Below are 21,681 nucleotides of genomic sequence, written 5' to 3'. Positions count from 1 at the left end.
CGTGTGTGCGCATGCACGTGTGCGACCACCAAGAAATTGTGTCCCCCCCCCCATGTTTTTATAGCGATTTCTGTGCCTGCTAACACTAACACACACTAGGGACAATGTACAAGTTTACCAAGCCAATTAGCCTACAAACCTGTACGTCTTTGGAGTGTGGGATGAAACCGGAGCACACGGAGAAAACCCACACGGTCACAGGGATAATGTACAAACTCCATACAGACAGCACCAGTAATCAGGATCGAACCCGGGTCTCTGGTGCTGTGAAGCAGCAACTCTACTGCTGTGCTGCCCTTACTGTAAATCTTACTGCAAAAAGTGTGAAACAGAGTGAATGAACGGCTCAATGTGTAACTATAATGACCATATACAATCACATATTTCATAGAATCTGTCTCAGTTTCTCTAACGCAATCTCTTTCTTCCAGCTTGTTTCTGATGCTTTATTCATTTGAAAGGCTGTTTTATATAGATTTAAAATCTCAAACCTATACATTTTATCATCATTGTATTTGTATCTTTGTTTACTGTTTGTTGATGATCCCTGAACAATTTAACCAAATTATCTCTAATTGCCTTTGAATTATAATGCATCGTCCTTCAGTGTGTGGCTTGCTCCCTGCTGGGAGTGCTGGTTGAACATCTTAGTTGAGATGGAAGATAGACACAAAGTGCTGGAGTAACTCAGCGGGCCAGGCAGCATCTCTGGAGAAAAAGGATGGGTGAAGTTTCGGGTCGGGATCCTTCTTCAGACTGAAAGTAGAGGGGAGGGAACTGGAGTTAAATCAAGGCCAGAACAGAGCAGGGCCGGCCAAAGATGACCAAGGAAGGGTGGAGCCCATAATGGTCCATTCTTGGCAGGGGGAGAGGTGATAACGAAGGGATACAAGGATGCGAACAGTGGAACTAGCAGGATGACTTGTATGGGGGAGGGAGGGAATGCAAGGGTTACTTGAAATTAGAGAAATCAATGTTCCTACCGCTGGGTTGAAAGCTGCCCAAATCAAATATGTGATGCTGTTCCTCCAATTTGTGTGTGGCCTCATTCTAATAGTGGAGGAGGCCTAGGACAGAAAGGTCAGTATGGAAATGGGAAGTTGGAGTTAAAATCCTTTCCTCATATTTTTGATATATAGCCAAAAGGTTTCCAGATCACCTGTGCTTACGGCTAGGAGTCTTCGAGATGGAACTCACGCTAACTCCTTCCTCACTCACCCAGTCAGAAAATGTGACAACATTTTGAGCCCCTTCTGTCGGGGCCACTGCCTACCTGCATTTGAGGATCTGCTGGACGACCTCAGAGGTCTTCGGCTCCATTTTTGGTAGAGATCTTCGGGACCAGCTCTCTCCAGTGAGTATTCATTGAGCCAGCTGCTGTCTGACTGGTTGGCAGCAAATGTGGAGAAGGATCGCTTCATTGGGCTTGGGTCTTCCGCAGACTGTCATCACAAGAACAACCAACATCTCACTCTGCAGCCAGCTCAGCCACGTGTCAAGACAGATGCAACAAGGACACTTGTTTTAATTCCGACACTTTCGCAACCTGGCTATTTGCTCTTGGATTTCTACCCTTCTGATAATGAGAAATGTGCACCGACACACTTCAACCCCCCTAAATTCTGTTGCATTGGATTAACGCCTCTGTGGATCAGCTGAAAGGTGGAGCAATGGATGAAATAATTAAATCCAAACAGGTGTGAGGTGATGCAATTTGGGAAGTCAAATTCTAGTAGGATGTACAGAGTAAATTGAAGTGACCTCAGGTATACTGACATACAGATCTTGCATAACCCAACATTGGTTGGACCGCATTTGGGAGCACTGTGTATGGTTCTGGTTGGCAAAATGAAGGATGTGGTGGCCTTAGAGAGCAGAAAAGATTCTGCAGAACGTTGCCTGGAATTGAGGTCTATAGGTAATAGGAAACATTGGATAGGCTAGGCTCATTCTCACGTCCAACCCAGTGGTATGAATATTGATTTCTCTAACTTCAAGTAACCTTGCATCCCCTCCTTCTCCTTCCCTCCCCAACCCAAGTTGTACTGGCTTCAAAGTCATCTTGTTGAGTCTCATTGTCTTCAACTTGTTTTCACCTAACCCAAAGTTAACAATGGTCTGCTTCCTTTATCATTGTTACTTTTTTGCATATCTTTCATTCATTTGTTCGATATCTCTCTATATCATCGTCTATATCTCACATTTCTCTTTCCCCTGACTCTTGGTCTGAAGAAGGATCTCGACCTGAAACATCACCTATTCGTTTTTTCCAGAGATGATGTCTGACCCGTTAAGTTACTCGAGCTTTTTGTGTCTACCTTAGATTGAGGGATGACCTTATAGAAGTGTACAAAATCATTAGGGGGATGGATAAAGTGAATGCTCACCATCTTTTTCTCCAGAGCAGAGGATTCCAAAATTAAAGGGCATGGGCTTAAGGTGAGAGGGGAGAGATTTAAGAGGACCTCAGGAGCAACTCTTTCACTCAGAGGGTAGTTCATACCTGGAACATCCAGCTTGAGAAGCAGATGCAATTATAATTTTTGAAAAGACACTTGGACTGATATATGTGTAGAAAGGGTTTAGAGGGACATGGGCTAAATGCAGGTGAATGGAACTAGCCCAGAATGCCTACTTGGTTGTCAAGAACAAATTGGGCTGAAGGGCCTTCTTCCAAGCTATATAACTCTATGATTCTACTGACTGGTGCACAAAGTGCGAGAGTGAACAAATAATTATAAATCTACACCAAGCATTGGCTTTGTGCCCTGTATGGTACAAATATTTAAGGGGCTGTCCCACTGCGGCGACCTAATCCGCGAGTTAAGAAGAGTGTCTTCGACCTTCAAGCTCGAGGGCACTCGCCTGGAAAACCTCGAGCTGGATCGACCGTCCGCGTTGAAACCACGAGCTGGATCGACTGACCGCACACACACACAAACACATCGCAAAGGCGAGGGCCAGGGAAAGCGGGGGAGCGCTGTCTGAAATTCAGACCTGCGATGAAGAGGAAGGTAAAAGACGGCTGGCACAGTGTACAGTCCTTTAGAGAGCGTGGGGGGAGAGAGAAGGGGAGAGAAGGGGAGAGAAGAGGAGAGAAGGGGAGAGAAGGGGAGAGAAGGGGGGAGAAGAGAAGAGGAGAGAAGAGGAGAGAAGGGGGGAGAAGGAGTGGAGACACTTTTAAGAATTTTAATAAAGTTTAGCGGGCATTTAACCTACCGGTCGGTTTTCCTTGGTTCTGAAAACTCTAATGAGCCAATCAAAATGCCCGGTCAGCGAAGGAGATTGCCTACGGCTGCCCTCGACTGCCTGTAACTAAATAGTGACCCCACTCCACTGCACTACGAGTTTAAAAGAACCATGCCCACCAAATTTTACTCGCAAAATAATTTTCAACATGTTGAAAAATTTTCCGCGACCTAGCTGAGGCCGCGCGGATTCGGGAACTTCCCTCGAGCTTGAAGGAAAGTTCCAGTGACCTCATAGGACCTCCTAGAACCACATGTCGACCATGCTGCGAGTTTGAATCGAGGGCAAACTCGTCTAAACCCGCAGATTCGGTTGCCGCAGTGGGACAGCCCCTTTAAGCTCCATAAGCGCTGGCAGAGTTTCACCAGGGATAGGATAATCTTGTTACAGCGAATGCTGTGGACTGAGAAGTTAAGTGAAAATTAAGGTGTGATTTCTTTATGGATAGTTTTTATCGACAGGATAAGGACAAATGATTTTCCAGATTACCGAGCCAGTCATCCATCTATTTAACAACAAATGGGATGATGTGAGTGATTTGGAGATATTTCTTTACAGCATGAAAAAGGAAAGGAGCAGACAATAAATACATTGGGACAGGGAGATAACTATACTTACCTCAGACTCAGTTTCCAGTCGAGGCATGGACACTGCCCGGCCCTGGTTTTCAATGGGGAGATAGTGACCATAATGAGGATATTCCACCTTAACTTTCTTTAGTTCCTGTATATAAGAAACCAAATAGACACACTAAATAGTTCTGACTATATGACAAACAGGTAAATATTGTGCTTAAACATGTGTATGGACCAAATCATTTGCCTCAAACCTAATTTTCCACAACTTGCAGCCATTCTGCTCACTTTTCTCTTTGAATCTCTGCATGATGGGAAGACCCGACCTCATTTATTTTAATCATTTATTTTATCATTCTCGATTACCGATTGCTAAGTAGATTACTCCATGCTTTTGAAAAACCTTCCCTGCTATTTTGTTCACTCTAGCAATAAGGTTTCTGTACACAAACTATCATTTAATAGCAAAAAAAACATTGCAATAACAATGTAGAATTTATCTACTGAAATGTCTTTAATATATATTTAAAACCTTTATTTAATGCCCCAATTAAGTAATGAGAACCAGAGTCAGTCAAGAAAGGACAGATCTTATCTGTTCAATTCCCTGACGGGGAGCCAGTATGACTTCAATAAGAGTCAGAGCAGTGATAATTATATTAAAAAAGATAAAATTGCAGGCAGTGAGTGATGGTTAATGGTTGTTACCCAGGCTCAATCATATTGGACAGCTGTGTTTCTCAAGCAAGTGGCACAAAGAATTTAATATAGAAAAGTGTGAGATAATGCATGATGTGTGGGATGGGAAAAGGTAATGTAGATTTAATGGCAGAGGCCTAAAGAGTGAGCAAGAACAGAGGGACAAAAAAACATAGATCAATATTGCACAGGAACTTTGGTCTACAATGTTTGTGCTGAACATGATGCCTAGCTGAAGTGATCTCATCTGCCTGCACATGACCCATATCCCTCTGGAGGATGGATCCTCATGGATCTGTAGGAGGAGGAGGATGAAGATGCATGTGATAATGGCAAGGCTAACATTTATTGTTTGATTTTTTTCCCTGCCTTTTAGAAACCACTAGCGAACTCCTCCAGATTCAGACGAAGGGTCTCCCACGCTGCTGTGCGAGAGGGAGTTCCAGGATTTAGATTCAGCAGCAATGAAGGACCAGTCAGGATAATGCATGGTTTGGAGGGGAATCTGCAGGTGGCGGCGCACCCACGTATTTGCTGCACATCCACCTTAGTGCAGGGGTTTGTGCGTTTAGGATCAGCCCGGGCATTTTGTAGTTGATCCACAGAGCAGCATCGATGTGCTGGCGATGAAGAAATGAATGATCACGATGGTGTATGGTGGGGTAATCATGTCAGCTGCTGAACTCTGAATGGTGTACACAGACAACAACAATAACGTGTGCGTGCTTCAATCTAAACATAACGGTGTTAATTTGTGCAAATCATTTTTATTTGTACATGCCGTGGCAGTTTAACCTTTCCCCTAATCTATATATTCACTGCTGGCCGTTATATGTCATGCTGAACTACCCAGTGATAATCTGCATTTTCCCAGGCAATTTATTGGGACTCCCACTAATCAATATATTTATTTTTAAATTTGTACACAGTGCTAATCCAAACACCCCATTATTTTATGGCCAGCCTGGTAATCTGCACAAAGTCTGCTAATGCGAGCATGCTCTTGTCATAGTGACTCTACCTGTTTACCTGTTTAAAGCTCCAATGCACACAAATATAAATCACTACTCATTCGTAGGTATTCTGTGAGTCTCTTAACATCTTGCTGATCTCTGCACGTAAGTTCATAAATGACAGGAGCAGAATTAGGCCATTCGGCCCATCAGGTCTACTTCGCTATTCAATCATGGTCATCCCTCTCAACCCCATTCTCCTGCCTTCTCCCCATAACTCCTGACACCCATACTAATCAAGAATTTGCCAATCTCAGCCTGGAAAATATCCATTGACTTGGCCTCCACAGCTGTCTGTGGCAATGAGTTCCACAGTTTCACCATCATCTGACATTTTCCCAATCTGTACATTTTATAATCTGTACACGTTGTTCTAATCAATCTGCTCACTATTGTTGATATCTCTTCATTCTTCCTGTCATTTGCAAAACCATTCTCCATCATCCATATCCCACACCGGATTTTATATTTATAGTCAGTCTAGGTCGTTGGCAGATTGCACAGGACCCAACACCTTCCCTCTCTCCGTGTACACTCCAACCTGGCTGCAATTTGAATCCATACCTTTGGCCGTTGGTTGTGGATTTCTTCCCCTTGACCTGAAGTTCGGCCTTGCTGGAACATGACTGGGGGTAAAGGTACCAAGGGGGCAAATTCACTCCTGCTATCCCTGCAAGGGAGAGAGAATGAAAGAAAGGAAGAAGGAAGGTGTATTTCTTCTGCTCCTTGGCTGGTCTGAGCTCACATTGAATTATTTCTTAACCACAAGTACATCTAACGACTACTTTCTCCAATCTAAATATACTGTACCTAATGATCTGCCCCCCACCATCCCCAGGGCAGAGTTCCAGACATTCATCACCCTCTGAGGGAAGAAATGTTAAGGTCCCTTTTTTAAAGTGTCCAGTTTTAAATGACAAACCCGTTATTTGGTTGTTATGTCCCGTTGTTTGTGACCCTCACACTTAGCATTTGCCTATTTTTCAAAATTTTGCAAAATTATTCTACGCAGCACAATATTGCATATTATTGTGGCGGTGGAGACTCACGTTCGATGAGCGTGAGGGGAAGACAATGGGGACCCGGTGTGGGGGGATCGCTGTGAGGGACAGTGGGAGAACAAAGGGGGAGGGGGCACTCTGGTTTAGAATCCTCTGCCCAGGGGATAAGTGTGTTTGTTTGTTTGTTCATTTGTTCTGGCACACAGCAGCCAGACAACAGTCGCTTGTCATTTCTTATTGTTTTCACTATTAATTTCAAGTTTTTGTGCACCTTGTGTGTTGTGACTGTCGGCAGACCAATTTCCCTCCGCGGATGAATAACGTTTTATCGTATCATTTCGTATCATATTGAGAGATTGAGTACTTGTGTACGGTGAAGTGCCCCTGTATATTTATTCCAGATCCTTCACTTTTTTAAATCTACTTACATCCAGAAGTCATCAAACATGCATAGAGACATCAAACATAATGCAATATGTTTAAGAAAGCAACTGCATATGCTGGAAAAATCGAAGGTAGACAACAAATGCTGGAGAAACTCTGCGGGTGAGGCAGCATCTCTGGAAAGAAGGAATCGGCGATGTTTCGGGTCAAGACCCATCTTTAGACTGAAGAAGAGTCTCCAGCCGAAAAGTCGCCAATTCCTTCTCTCGATCGATGCTGTCTCACCCGCTAATGCAATATGTGGCTGACTGCCTTGGGAGAGATACACTGGAGTTACTCAGGCAGCATCACTGGAGAAAAGGATCCTTCTTCAGACTGAAAGATAGGGAAGGCCAGGATCCCACCTGAAACGTCACCTATTCTTTTTCTCCAGAGATGCTGCCTGACCTGCTGAGTTACTCCAGCATTCTGTGTCTATCCTTGGTATTAACCAGCATCTGCAGTTCCCCTTCCAAACCACCTGCCTTGGGGGAGAACACATTTGCAGAGTGAAGGTTGAAAATGGTACAGGTAACTCACTCAGGCAAATACTGCAGGGTTGAAGACCATGTCAAGGTTCAATAAAGGACGACTTGTGTCTGGCCTGGTGTCATTGCTCTTTAATTGTTATCCTTTTGGCGGGTTGCAGCCTTATATTTCACTTGTGTCCATTCCACAAGATCTCACCCCTTGCTGTCAGTCTGATTTGGGGTGGCCAAGGTGGTCCATCCCAACTACATTGCCCATGGATTCTCATCTCGTCACCTACTGGACCCTGGCAGATCATGTAACCAATTATTTCTCTCTTTACCCTCTTTACCCAATCATGCTTCTAACTTCTGATTTCCATCCTCTTGATCCCAACCCTCTCCTCTGTCTCACCTCTTCCATTGATCCCAACCCTTTGCTTGACCTCACTCTTCCCTCAATCCCATCTGGACAGGTGTAAGATATTGTACTTTGACATGTCTAATGTAAGAATAATGTATGCAGTAAATGCTTGACCCTTTGAAGCATTGATGTGCAGAGGGAGCTTGGGGTGGAAGTCCATTGCTCCCTGAAAGTGGCAACGCATGTAGATAGGGTGGTAATGAAGGTGTGAGGCATACGTGCCTTTATCAGTCATGGCATTGAGCATAAAAGTTGTGAAGTTGTATATAAAACTTTGGTTGTCACATTTAGAGTATAGGCACTTCATGTTTTACGCTGGGGTTATGTGTTTATAAAAACAGCGTGCAATTACAATATGTGTAAATTAAACATATATGTGACTATGCTATCAGCAGTAAATTTGAGTGCATTATTGCAAAAATACCAGCACGTAAATCAAGCTTTGGTATTAAACTCTATCTCAAAAACACATGAATCAAACACACGTACAAGGTGTGTAGGAATGAACTGCAGATGCTGGTTTAGACCAACGATGGACACAAAGTGCTGGAGCAACTCAGCGGGTCAGGCAGCATCTCTGGAGAAAAGGAACAAGTGACAATTCAGGTCGGAACCCTCTTTCAGGCACGAGGTATCTAAAACATAAGGTGCATGTATTGTGGGCAGTTCCAGTTGCCGGGTTACAGGAAGGATGTGGAAGCTTTGAAGAGGACTCAGAGGAAGTTTACCAGGTTGCTGCCTGGATTAGACGGTATTAGTTACAAGGAGAGGTTGGACAAACTTGGATTGTTTTCTCTGCAGAATCAGAGGCTGAGGGGAGATATGAGAGAAGTTTGTAAAATTATGAGAGGCACAGATAAGATAGAGTCAGAACCTTTAGCCAGGGTGAAAATATCAAATACTAGAGGGCATAGCTTTAAGCTGAGAGGTGAGAGGGGGAAAGGGAGTAGTTTTACAAGGCAAGTATTTTAACACAGTGGGTGATAGGTGCCTGAAGAGCACTCTAGTGGAGGTGGTGGAAGCAGATACAATAGTAATGCTCAAGAGGCATTTAGGCAGAAACACTAACAGGCTGGGAATGGTGGGACATGCACCGTGTGTAGGCTGATGGGATTAGTTTAGATTGATATCATGGTCGGTGCAGTCATGGTGGGATGAGGAGCCTATTGCGGTGCTGTACCATTCTATGTTCTATCTCTTCCCTTGATCCCAGTCCTTCCCTCGATCATACCCTTCTCTCAAATCCGCCTCCTCGCCCAATTCTACCTCTCCTCCTGTTCCCACCCCTTCCCTTTCCTCGAAACTGTCCTTGATGATTATGTTGTCCCTTCTCTCAATGCCATCCCTTTCCAACGTACTGCTCCCTCCATTGATCTGGTGTTCCTGACCTGAACCAACTCAAGCTCCAATTCTCCCTCCAGTTACCTCTCCAGTCACTGACCCCCATGACCTATGGCCCATCTGTTGCTGTATCGAGTGGTGGAAAGGTCAGTGGGTATTTGGCGAGGGACAGGCCCCCCCCTGCATACTAAGTGTAATGGCAAGTATTCAACTTTTCCAGTGTCCTCTTTTACAGCTGCCATTACTACACATGTAATTCTGCATGCAAGTTGTAGCTGGTTGCTCTGTCCCTGGTCTGGTGGGAACTGTATGCGCTCCCTCCCTGTGCCTGCCTCGTCCTGTCCCCTATGCCCTTACGCATACACCACCCTGTGCATCTAATGACCGCCCCAAGTGTCCAAAATAATAGGGCAAGATTTATCTAAGCAAAATAACATGATATGCCAACAATAAACATAAATAGAATAGAATAGAATAGAATCTTTATTTGCCACGCAACCAGGGTTGGTGGTATTTGGGTTCGGTACATGATGGTACACTGCTTTAGTCACATTAACACATATAACAACACAGATCATAGTAATAAAGTGCATCCATACCACATCACAAATCACAAATCTCACCAATAGAACATAGTGCAAAAGAACAGACAAAGACCATAGACAAGACACTATATACATCAAGAGTCCTTAGTGTTGTCTGTTATTGGAGGGAATTGAGTGTTCTTATTGCTGAGGGGAAGAAGCTGTTTTTAAAACGGGTGGATTTTATGGCAAGTGACCTGAGGCGCCTCCCTGAAGGGAGAGACTGGAAAAGGTGGTTTGCTGGATGGGAGGGGTCCGAGATGATCTTTATTGCCCGTTTTGAGGTACGTTGGAGGTAAATGGAATGGATTGAGTGGAGGGGGGAGTTGATGGTCCTGGAGGCCTTGGAGACAATGCGCTGTAATCTCTGTAGTGAGTGACTGTCAGTATTTCCGTACCAGACTGTGATTGAGGAGGTGATGATGCTTTCGATAATGGATTGATAGAAACGGACCAGGAGGTGTTTGTGGACTCTGAACTTTTTGAGCTGTCTGAGGAAGTATAGGCGTTGTTGTCCTTTCTTAATGATGTGGTCTGCGTTGATGTGCCATTTTAGATTATTGCAGATATAGGTGCCCAGAAACTTGAATGAGTTCGTGGAGGTTATGGGATGGGAGTTGACATGGACCGGGTGTTTGGGGTTTGGAAATACTCTTACACTAAGTATTGGGTACGGTGTGCAAGGGCAAGGCTGTTGGCTGGCCTTCCATGCAGTGCTGCTTTAACGGTGAGCACAAGGGGACAGTGGCCACTTCACCTACACTACACTCCAATACAGTGCTGAAGAGTTTATTGGCCCTGATTTCTTTCTAAAAACACCTCTGAAACTTTTACAATCATTTAAGGTGAAGGGGGAAAGATTTAATAGGGATCTGAGGGGTAACTTTTTCACACAAAGGGTGGCGAGGGTATGGAATGAGCTGCCAGAGGAGGGGGATGAGGCTGGGACTATTGTGATGTTTAAGAAACAATTAGACAGGTACATGGATAGGACAGGTTTGGAGTGATATGGGCCAAACACAGTCAGGTAGGACTAGTGTAGATGGGACATGTTGATGGGTGTGGGCAGGTTGGGCCAAAGTACATGTTTCCACGCTGTATGACTCTCATTGACACAGGTTAACCGACTGTAGCATGCAAAGATCGACAGCTCATGAATGATGCCGACAGCACTGTCTGATCAGAAGGGCAGCGATCAAATCGAACTTACAAGTCAGGTCCTCTGTCCGCCTGCAGAAAGGGCAGACCCTTAGTGCTGGAGATAATCTGCGGAGGCAGAGTGGAAGCTTCCATCCGCTGGAACATGGGTGTTCGGCTCTGCGCAAAGAGAAGAGATACATTTGTCACACTGCGTCAGTCCGCAGCTCAGAGGTCACTTAGCTCCTCTGCACTCACCTCATATCCCGTCGCTCAAATTGCCACTGCCTCATTGTCCAGCCCCTCCATCATGTTCTGTATCTGATCCCAGAACAACCACATATAAAGTCAAGAATGGCACAGTGGTGCAGCAGTAGAGTTGCCACCTTACAGCACCAGAGACCCAGGCTTGACCCTGACTATGAGTGCTGTGTGTATGGAGTTTGTACGTTCTCCCCATAACCTGCGTGGGTTTTCTCTGGGTGCTCTGGTTTCCGACCACACTCCAAAGACGTACAGGTTTGTAGGTTAATTGGTTTGGTGATGTTGTAAATTGTCCCTAGTGTGTGTAGGATAGTGTTAGTGTGCGGGGATTGCTGGTCGGCGCGGACGTGGTGAGACAAAGGGCCTGTTTCTGCGTTGTATATCTAAACTTTACTAAACTAAACTAAAAGGTTCAACCATCTGAGATGAAAGGAAGATGAATAACCACTCACTCTGTCTACTGAGGTTCATAAGTTATAGGCCCATCAAGTACTATGCCATTCAATTGTGGCTGATCAATCTTTCCCTCTCAACCCCGCTCCTGCCTTCCTGTAACCCCTGACGCCCATACTAATCAAGAAACCATCAATCTCTGCCTTAAAAATATCTATTGATTTGGCCTCCACAGGCATCTGTGGCAATAAATTCCACAGATTCACTACCCTCTGACTAAAGAAATTCCTCTTCACCTCCTCCCTAAAGATGTGTCCTTTCATTCTGCGGTTTTATTATATTCTCTGGTCCTAGACTCTCCCGCTAGCGGAAACCCCCTCTCTGCATCCACTCTGCAGGCCTTTCACTATTCAGTAGGTTTCAATGAGGCCCCTGCCCCTCATCCTCCTAAACTTCAGTGAGTACGAGCCCAGTGCTGTCAAACGCTCATGATATGTTAACCCAATCATTCCTGGGATCATTCTCGTAATCCTCCTCTGGGCCCTCTCCCATGCCAGCACATACTTCCTCAGATATGCGGCCCAAAGCTGTCCACAATACACCACCTGCGGCTTGACCAGTGCCTGGTCTGACCTGCCCAGCCTCTCATCAACATCCACGCATAACATACCTCTTGCAACTTCTCTCTCAGCTGAACTCCTGAATTCTGTAACTCACGCGGCAGCTGATGAAGAATCTTTTACAGCGCATTCACGCCATGCAGTGGTGGTAGTTTGCAGTGCTTGCACTACAGCAGGGACAATGTTGCTGCAGATTGTTGAACGGGGTTGCACTAGTCAGCTGAGGCGCTGCGTGTGAGGACCCCATCACTATCTCACTAATTACACTCAGCCTCATAAGATTACCCCTCCACCTACACCCATCCCATCCTCCCCAGAGTTCACTTCTCATCTCCATATAACCATATAACCATATAACAATTACAGCACGGAAACAGGCCATCTCGACCTTCTAGTCCGTGCTGAACACATAATCTCCCCTAGTCCCATATACCTGCGCTCAGACCATAACCCTCCATTCCTTTCCCATCCATATAACTATCCAATTTATTTTTAAATGATAAAAACGAACCTGCCTCCACCACCTTCACTGGAAGCTCATTCCACACAGCTACCACTCTCTGAGTAAAGAAGTTCCCCCTCATGTTACCCCTAAACTTCAGTCCCTTAATTCTCAAGTCATGTCCCCTTGTTTGAAGCTTCCCTACTCTCAGTGGGAAAAGCTTTTCCATGTCAACTCTGTCTATCCCTCTCATCATTTTAAAAACCTCTATCAAGTCCCCCCTTAACCTTCTGCGCTCCAAAGAATAAAGCCCTAACTTGATCTCCTCTCATCTTACTTTAATTTGCCCTCAGGCACCATGGGTACTGACCTCCCCACCATCAAAGGGATTTACAAGTGTTGCTGCCTCAAAAAGGTAGTCAGTATCAGCAGAGACCCACACCACCCTGGCCACACACTCATATCACTCCTGCCATCGGGAAGAAGATACAGGAGCCTGAAAACGGTAACGTCCAGGTTCAGGCATAGCTGCTTCCCCACAGCCATCAGGCTATTAAACACTGCAACCTCCAAATATGCTCTGAACTACATAGACCTGGGGACATTATTGTCTGTTTGCTTTTATGTGTTTCTATGTGTTTGTATAAACATGTATATACACACTAAACTTTTTTTTCTCATTTATTATATTGTTTACAGAGTACTATGTTTACATATTCTGTTGTGCTGCTGCAAGTAAGAATCTCATTGATCGGTCTGGGACATGTGACAATACAGCACACTTGACTCACTATCAACTCTCCCAACTCCTGCCACTGAAGTCCATCTGCACACATGATTTCACCCAGGTCCCTTCCGAGTCGGACCCCATTTTATCTTACTTTAGAATTTGCACCTCTTAACCACCATTCCTCAGACCCAATTCACCCGCCCACCTCCTCATCAATATCACCCAGCCATCCCACCCATCACACTTGCTTCACCTGTCCTCCCTCATTTCACCTGTCCCATCACTCCAACCCTATTTTCAGCTCAGTGTCTGTGGCATTCAGTTAATGCCTGTCCCAACGGCAGTACCTGCTCTTCCTGCAGCATCTGATACTTTTTATTTTTACTCTGTTTGTAGTAATCCATGATCATCATGGCAGCATAGATTTTCCCAACTGTTAAGTCCGCATCTGGAAGAGTAAGGAAGATGGAATCAGATTCATAGGTATAGATACAGCTCAGAAACAGGCCCTTTGGCCCACCAAGTCCACACCAACCAGGACTTACCCATTTACATGAATCCTGCATTAATCCCATATTCTCATTCTATCCACATTCCCTATCAAATCCCTCTTCCAGATCTACTCTTATCCCTGGGTTCTTAGACACTGGGGTCTTGGCCTAAAAGTTCCATTGTCCTGGCAGCACCGATCCTCTCCATCAACTGTCGCCATCTCGCAAACCGCCTGCCTATCTATCGTATGATTTTACAGGATTGTATGCAATACAAAGAATTTCACTGTAACTAGGTACATGTGACAATAAAGTATCATCATTATCAACCATTAAATGCAAAGAGAATAAATAGAATGATCATATGTAGCGTGACAACAAGGAACAGGGACGATTCCTTGACAACACAGGGAAGTTGTTTCAAAATGGTAGTGTGGTACGTACAGGCCAATATTCTCTTCGGATGGAGTACACATGGGCCCAAATCTGTTTTTATATTTGGAAAGGGAATGATTTCAGAACTGTATTTGGGGGTCCAGGATGGGATTGTGATGTCCACAAACTCTGGTTCTGTTTAGGAGATAAATTTCAGATATTGCATTTCGTTGTCTCTGTACTGTACACTGACAATGACAATTAAAATTGAATCTGAATCTGAATCTGAATCTGAATCAATCCAATTCAAAAAACTGTAGGGAAGTTGAGGGAAGTTATGCTTCTTAACTGTGACGTGACCTTGTCACGTGAGGATAATGGCTGCTATGTGATTAATGAAGTCCGTGGGTGACTGTTGATGGCCATTTCCAGCACATTTATGCACTGTCTGTGATGGACCACACTTCACCTAGGGAGGGACAAGCGTTCCTTGCATAACTGACCCAAACTGTTAACTGTTCCTCTCTCCACAGTCCCGGACTCTCTCCACAGATGCTGCTCCCCCCGTGCTCGGTATTTCTAGCAACCTCGGTGTTTGCTTTACTTACATGTGTACATGGGAACCAGGAGGTCCAGTGTCTTCTGCGAGAGGTGCGGCCAAATTGTCATGATCTCCTTGCGCAGCTCCGCATCCAGCTGCTGCTTGTCTGCCCCACCTGACAAAGAAGTTTATTCGGGAATCGCGCGTCAGTATTTATCAGCTTACGACTCACAACCTGGAGAATGGAACTGATGTTTTCCACAAAGGCAATGTTGCTGAGGTGGATGTGATTGAGAGCTTTAAGTTCCTCGGTGTAAATATTACCGACAATCTGTCCTGGTCCAACCACATTGACAGTGCAGCCAAGAAGGCGCACCAAAGCCTCTAGTTTCGATTTTAGAGACACTGTGCAAACAGGCCCTTCGGCCCCTCTGCCGGGTGTCCACTTCCCCATCGTGACCCCTTCCCCACGGTGAACCCTCCCCTTGGTAACCGCTCCCCCTGGTGACTAACCCCCCCCCCCCCCCCCTAGTCAGTGACCCCCTGTCCCCATGGCGACCCCACTCCCCGTGACCTCTTCCCCCCGGTGAGGATCCCGCTCTTGCCCACTGATGACAAGGTGATCAGCAGAAGCTGGCTGAAAGATCCTCTTGCACAGGCATGGTAGGGCAGGCAGGGTGGAGTATCAAGGGATGGGTGGAGAGAAGACTGGATGACAAGGGGAGGGGAGCTAACATTAGAATTTAGCGAATCAGGCCCTTCGGCCCACTGAGTCCGCGTCGACCAGTGACCACCTCGTACACGAGCACCATCCTCCACTTTAGGGACAATTTACAATTTTACCGAGGCCAATTAACCTACAAACCTGTACGTCTTTAGAATGTGGGAGGAAACTGCGGCACCCGGAGAAAACCCACGTCGTCACAGGTAGAACGTAAAACACCGTACAGACAGCACCCGTAGTCAGGATCAAACCCGGGTCCCTGGCGCTGTAAGGCAGCAGGTCTACTGCTGTGCCTCCGCGCCACCCTTCCTCAGAGGACTGAGGCAATTCAGCATGTCTCTGATGACTCTTAGCAATTTCTGCTGATACACCACAGAAAGGCTCCTCTCTGGATGTTTCACAACTCGGTAAGGCAACTGCTCTGCCAAGGGCCGTAAGAAATTATAGTTGTGAATGCAATTAGTCCATCACGCACTTTCCCCACCATAAACTCCATCCATTCCCGAACTCTTTATTTCTTTGTTGCCCTATAATGTATTGACCCACACGTGCCTATCAACTTCCCTTTGGGTCTATTTCCAATTACCTACACTAGCGGTATTGTCCAACAACTAAATATCCGACGTAGCTGATGTTAGGGTCAAAGTGGGTCTCTGGAGCAGTGAGGCAGCAGATTTCCTGCTGCACCACCATACTCCAGATTCTTGCCCTTTTTCTATAACTTTCCCGTGAATTTTGTTGCTCTGAATATTTCATAGCACACTGTATACCTCGTTCATAAGTTCATGTTATCGGAGCAGAATTAGGCCATTAGACAGCCGTGTAGTGTGATAGATCCCATTTTCCTTCTTAATTCTAATCAAATAGAAATATTGGATCTATCTTTCCTGGAACCACCTATCACTTGACAGATCGCGTATCACTCCTTCCCATCACCTCTCACTTCCAGCTAGCACCCGTTAGTGTGAAGAAGTACTCCGCCATTCAATCATGGCTGATCTCTGCCACCTAACCCCATTTTACTGCCTTCTCCCCATAACCCTTGACACCCGTTCTAATCAAGAACTTGTCTATTTCTGACATAAAAATACCCACTGACTTGGCCTCCACATCCTCTGTGGCAATGAGTTCCACAGATGGAGACAGGCTAAGTTTGGGTCCATGCAATTTACCATAACTAAACCTTTGACTTGGAAAAAGTGAATGGGTTTGGAGAAGTTGCACAATGTAAAAAACAAGTACTGACTGGGCCTCTGTTCAAGGAAGAAGTGTGGACCATTATACCTTTTTTGAGCAATGCAGTGTTTCCTGCCCCTCTCTCAGGAAGATATCTATTCAATGATTGGTCCCCAATCAGTATCTCAGAGGAATATCCATGTAATTCTGTAGTAATTAAGAATTAGTTACGCCTTCTAATTTACAGTACTTAGGAGATTCAAGTATGGTCCATGATGGATATCCTTGAACTTGTGAAATGATGCTCCTGCAAATGTAAGGAGTCAGGGAAATGTCCAATACTCCTGGTGGCCAAGACGTGTGTCCAGCTGCAGCTGAAGACCGATGGCATTGCACAGCTGGAACCAGGGATAGACTCACTGTGGAGCATCCGTGATGAGGAGGAAATAGTGGATAGTGTGTGTAGTGACCTGGTCCTCTCAAATTCTCATTGGCACTGACAGAAACGCAGTGGAAGACCACCAGACAGAGGCGGCAGTGCCGGAGTACCTTATGACTAAAGATAGACACAAAATGCTAGAGAAACTTAGTGGGATAAGTAGCATCTCTGGAGAGAAAGAATGGGTGATGTTTCGGGTCGAGACCCTTCTTCTGGTCTGAAAATACTGCATCTAGAAATGCTGCCTGTTCCGCTGAGTTACTCCAGCATGTTGTGTCTATCTTCGGTTTCAACTAGCATCTGCAGTTCCTTCGTTCCCGATGACCATCTCCCTCTCAAGCAGATATGTCTTATTGGATACTACTAGAGGGAGAACTGAGAGTGACTGAGAAACATTGCTCAGTGGACAACTCCTTATTCTGCAAAAGGGGAAATCTTATGGCAGCAAGCACATTAAAAATAAAATGTAATTAACAGTTGGAGTTGGATGCTGATCTATAGAAATGAAGTTTCTGTCACGCGATATTCTCAATTATTTAAGATAGATACAAAGTGCTGGATTAACTCAGCGAGTCAGGCAGCAGCATCTCTGGAGAGAAAGAATGGGTGACGTTTCGGGTCAGAACCCTGCTTCAAAAACCAGGACTGATTTTGGATGATTAGCCATGATCATACTGAATGGCGGTGCTGGCTCAAAGGGCCGAATGGCCTACTCCTGCACCTATTTTCTGTTTCTAAGAGAGATGTTGGGATAGTATGAGCTACTCGATGAAGGTTCTGATTGCTCATAACCTGAACGCTTAATTCTGTTTCTCTTTCCACTGATGCTCCTCCAATCTGTTGACTATTTCCTGCTCTCTCTGTTTTTGATTCAAATTTCTAGCATGTTAGGTTTGTCACTGTACGATGCCCCCTGGGATATTTTACCAGCACAGAATTGCTGCACAAACCACCAACACAGTTCCTGCTGTGCTTTAAATCCAGTTGAGTTTTGTGGACTGGTTGGTGTGACGTCGACACTGAACGTCCTCTTACCTCTGGCCAGCTTGATTTGAAGTGCGGTTCTGATCAAGCCCATGAGCGTGGAGGTGAAGTGAACAGTCTTGTCCTCGCTGACAGGCATATTCATCAGTACCAGTCTCTAGAAAGGAGAAGGACAGTGAGCCACAACCAGACCCAGCAATGCTGCCTTAACCTCCCGTCTCCATACTGGGATCTAACTACATCCCACAACAGCTCCAGTGGATCTAGCAGGTTATGTGCTTCCTTGCAAGCTCATCATTTTACTCTACCCTTATCTCGCCTCCCCCCTCCTGCCACTAGCTCCCCCCTCCAATTCCTCCATGTCTGCGCCTTTCCTGCCACCGAGAACTCGTTGATTGTTTAAGGTGCTCCATTGTTGTAGCCAACATTGTGAAGACACGTCTGTCTTATCAGATGACCTACCAACCACCCTGCCCACGATCTCACTACAGTCTCACAGCACATCCACGCTCACTAACCAGCCCTTGATCCATGAAAGTTGGCTGGACCACTCCTCACTTCCCTCCAACTCTCCCACCTCTGGGATTTTTATGACAAGTGAACAGAAACATTGAAACTAGCTAAGAGTTCTCTTGTTACGCACACTGATAATCTCCCCTCATTTTTGTTTCTTGGCTGCAGTCTATGGGACGGCAACCTTGGAGAGTGCATGAGCGCTGGGAATCTTTGTACCTACTGACCGAGCAATGAATGAGCTCACATTCACATTCTGCTGACGTGCCTCGTCCAACCCGTCCTGTCCTGCAACCGTAATTAATTAAAACCAGATGCACTGTCACCTTTATCCTTGTAGATTAATGGAAACTGTTCAGCAGAGCAGGCCATTCACACAGTGACTGTTCCAGTGCAACAAAGAGTCATCCGGTCTCATCCCTTCCCACAGCACTGGGCTGGCACCCCTGTAGTGATGCTTCCTCCACTACATGCCATCGTAGTGGTTCCATGTAGTCTGGTGTCTGCCTCCACTGCCCTTTCAGGCAACGTGCTATTCCCCATCACACAGAGGGTGTGAGAAGCTCTCCTCTAGTCCTACCCGTCACTGTAAACCTGCACTCCCTGGGATGGGACATCTTCTCTGCTTAGGGAAATAGGTCCTCCCTATTTACTCTATTCCGACCTCTCATAATTCCACACACCTTGGTTACATTGTTGCTCAATCTCCTCTGTTCCAAACTGAACAACCCCAGCCTGTCCATTTACTTTATCACAAACAACTTTCTGCTGGCAACCGGCAATATCCTCGTGAATTCCCTCTGCACCATCGTCTTCCCTGTAATGTGGTGATCAAGACCATACACCATGCTCAAGCTACGGACGAGTTGACAATTCCAGTATAACCTCCCTGAGCCTATCTTCTGTTCCTTAGCTGACAGAGGAAAAACATTCCTCTGTGTCTTTGTAAACATCTTAGTGACCTGCCCTTCTTCCTCTCAGGTCCAATGGGCTCATATTCTTCCTTCACACCAGTCAATATCCTCCCATTTATGACTATGTCTCGGTAATACATTTAGGCAGGTGCAAAAAAGTGAGGTGATATTTAATACTAGACTAAGTGGGACCCGTTGGGTCCCATGTTCACACGGGAAGGCTGGTTCCCCCAACGCAATATTCCACCTCTCCACCAATTCCAATATTGATGGCCAGTGGGGGGGGGGGGCGCTTTCTAGAGCACTAATATGGGTGTTGTGGGCTGAAGGGACTGGTTTCCAGAGGGCTAGTATGGACATTGTGGGCCGAATGGTTTCTTGGGCTGGTGGCTCAGTCACTCAAGCCTGTTGTGCTGGCAGCTCACTCACTCACGGCTGGTGGGCTGGCAGTTGACTCATGGCTATTCCTTGAAATTCCATTTCAAGCAGGGTGCAAGGCCACCAAATTCAAGTGCAGTTTCTTACCACTTCAAGCAGGGTGCAAGGCCACCAAATTCAAGTGCAGTTTCATACCTTTTCAAGCAGGGTGCAAGGCCACTAAAGACAGCGAGTCGTGACCTCTCCCTCCTCCATCTTGCAGAGACTGAGCCACGCCCACACTTCTGGGTTTTATAGTCCGCCCCCCATCCCACCAGAAGGGGCGTGGCCTTCATGGCGTGATTGACAGGAGAGAGAATCTCAACATTTTTTAAACACTAATAACTTTTATTTTTCTTCGATGGGAAAAATCCTTGGCACCTGATGAACGGAGGGGGACCATGAGTAAGATGGCCAAAAATCACAGCCGTATGTGGTAGCGCTTTTTTGCTAAAATCAATATTAAGCGCAACAGGAAGTGGTCAAGATTAGACTTTTAATTATATAGAAGGCGAGGCAACTTTAATTAGGCAAGGCAACTTTAATTAGGCAAGGCAACTTTAATTAGGCAAGGCAACTTTAATTAGGCAAGGCAACTTTAATTAGGCAACACAGCTTTAGCATTTCCAAACCAAAGGCAACACAACTTTAGCATTTCCAAACCAAAGGCAACACAGCTTTAGCATTTCCAAACCAAAGACAACACAGCATTAGGCATTTCCAAACCAAAGACAACACAGCTTTAGCATTTCCAAACTATATTTTCAAACCACATTAAGGGCACTGACAGGTCAGTAAAACCACTCAGTTTAGTAGACATGTGTTCAGTGTTATTCACAGCTCAGACTGAGAGACGTGACCCTCTCGCTCCCCCATCTTGCAGAGACTGACTGAGGCACTCAACACTTCCGGGTTTTATAGTCCCTCCGGAAGGGGCGTGGCCTTCAGGAGAGAGAATCTCAACATTTTGTATATACTAATAACTCTTTTATTTTTAATCAATGGGAACAATCCTCTTATCCTGCGCAGCGGGGGGGGGGGGGGGGGGGGGGGGGGACTCTGAGTAAGATGGCCAAACATCACAGCCGTAAGTGGCAGCGTTTACAGAACAACAGGAAGTGGTCAAGATCAGACTTTTAGTAATATAGATGGTGTGGAGGAAAAGAGGGATCTTGGAGCATGGACTCCACAGGTCCTTAACAGATGTTGGCCAGGTCAATAAGATATTTGGAAAGGCACAGAAGATGCATTGCTTTGAGGGACCTGGGTGTTCAGAAGGATAGTACTTGGGTGTAGCAGGTAATTGTAAAATCAAATAGGTTCTTATTGCATATGGATTTGTGTAGCAGATTGGAAACATCAGTCTGTAATTACGTAGAGCTCCATTGAGACTGCTATAGATTGATGTATGTAGTTCTGGCCTTTCACCTAGACAAGGATATCAGAGAATCATCAAGTTGTACAGTACAGAAGGAAGGAGGCAATTTAGCCTATAGTGTCCGTTCCATTTCTCTACCAGAGTGACTCACTGATTCCACTCCTAGCCCACGCTCCGTCCTCCTTCAATTTTTTCCTCACTATTTATTTACCCTTAGACTTTAGACATGCAGCACGGGAATAGGCCCTTCTGCCCACTGTGTCCGTGCCGACCAGCAATCGCCCTCCGTACCCGAGCACAATTTAACCTACAAACCTGCACGTCTTTGAAGTGTGGGAGGAAATGGAGCACCCGGGGAAAATCCACA

General features: G+C 45.6%; 1 protein-coding gene across 5 annotated transcripts in view; it reads right to left on the bottom strand.

Moving 5' to 3' along the window:
* The window catches only part of cacna1e (calcium voltage-gated channel subunit alpha1 E), a 188,751-nt gene that overhangs the window by 4,614 nt on the left and 162,456 nt on the right, over window positions 1–21,681 (bottom strand). For all 5 annotated transcript variants that reach the window (XM_033028317.1, XM_033028318.1, XM_033028319.1 and 2 more), the window contains 7 exons: window positions 18,144–18,249; window positions 14,837–14,944; window positions 13,710–13,810; window positions 10,987–11,093; window positions 6,101–6,206; window positions 3,868–3,972; window positions 1,274–1,442 (listed from right to left, as the gene is read on the bottom strand). In XM_033028317.1, coding sequence (XP_032884208.1) covers window positions 1,274–1,442; window positions 3,868–3,972; window positions 6,101–6,206; window positions 10,987–11,093; window positions 13,710–13,810; window positions 14,837–14,944; window positions 18,144–18,249 — 802 coding nt within the window. The remainder of the gene's footprint in view (window positions 1–1,273; window positions 1,443–3,867; window positions 3,973–6,100; window positions 6,207–10,986; window positions 11,094–13,709; window positions 13,811–14,836; window positions 14,945–18,143; window positions 18,250–21,681) is intronic.

The sequence above is a fragment of the Amblyraja radiata genome, chromosome 10, assembly GCF_010909765.2.
Source record: "Amblyraja radiata isolate CabotCenter1 chromosome 10, sAmbRad1.1.pri, whole genome shotgun sequence".
Lineage (NCBI taxonomy): Eukaryota > Metazoa > Chordata > Chondrichthyes > Rajiformes > Rajidae > Amblyraja > Amblyraja radiata.
This window is presented reverse-complemented; position numbering and strand designations above follow the sequence as displayed.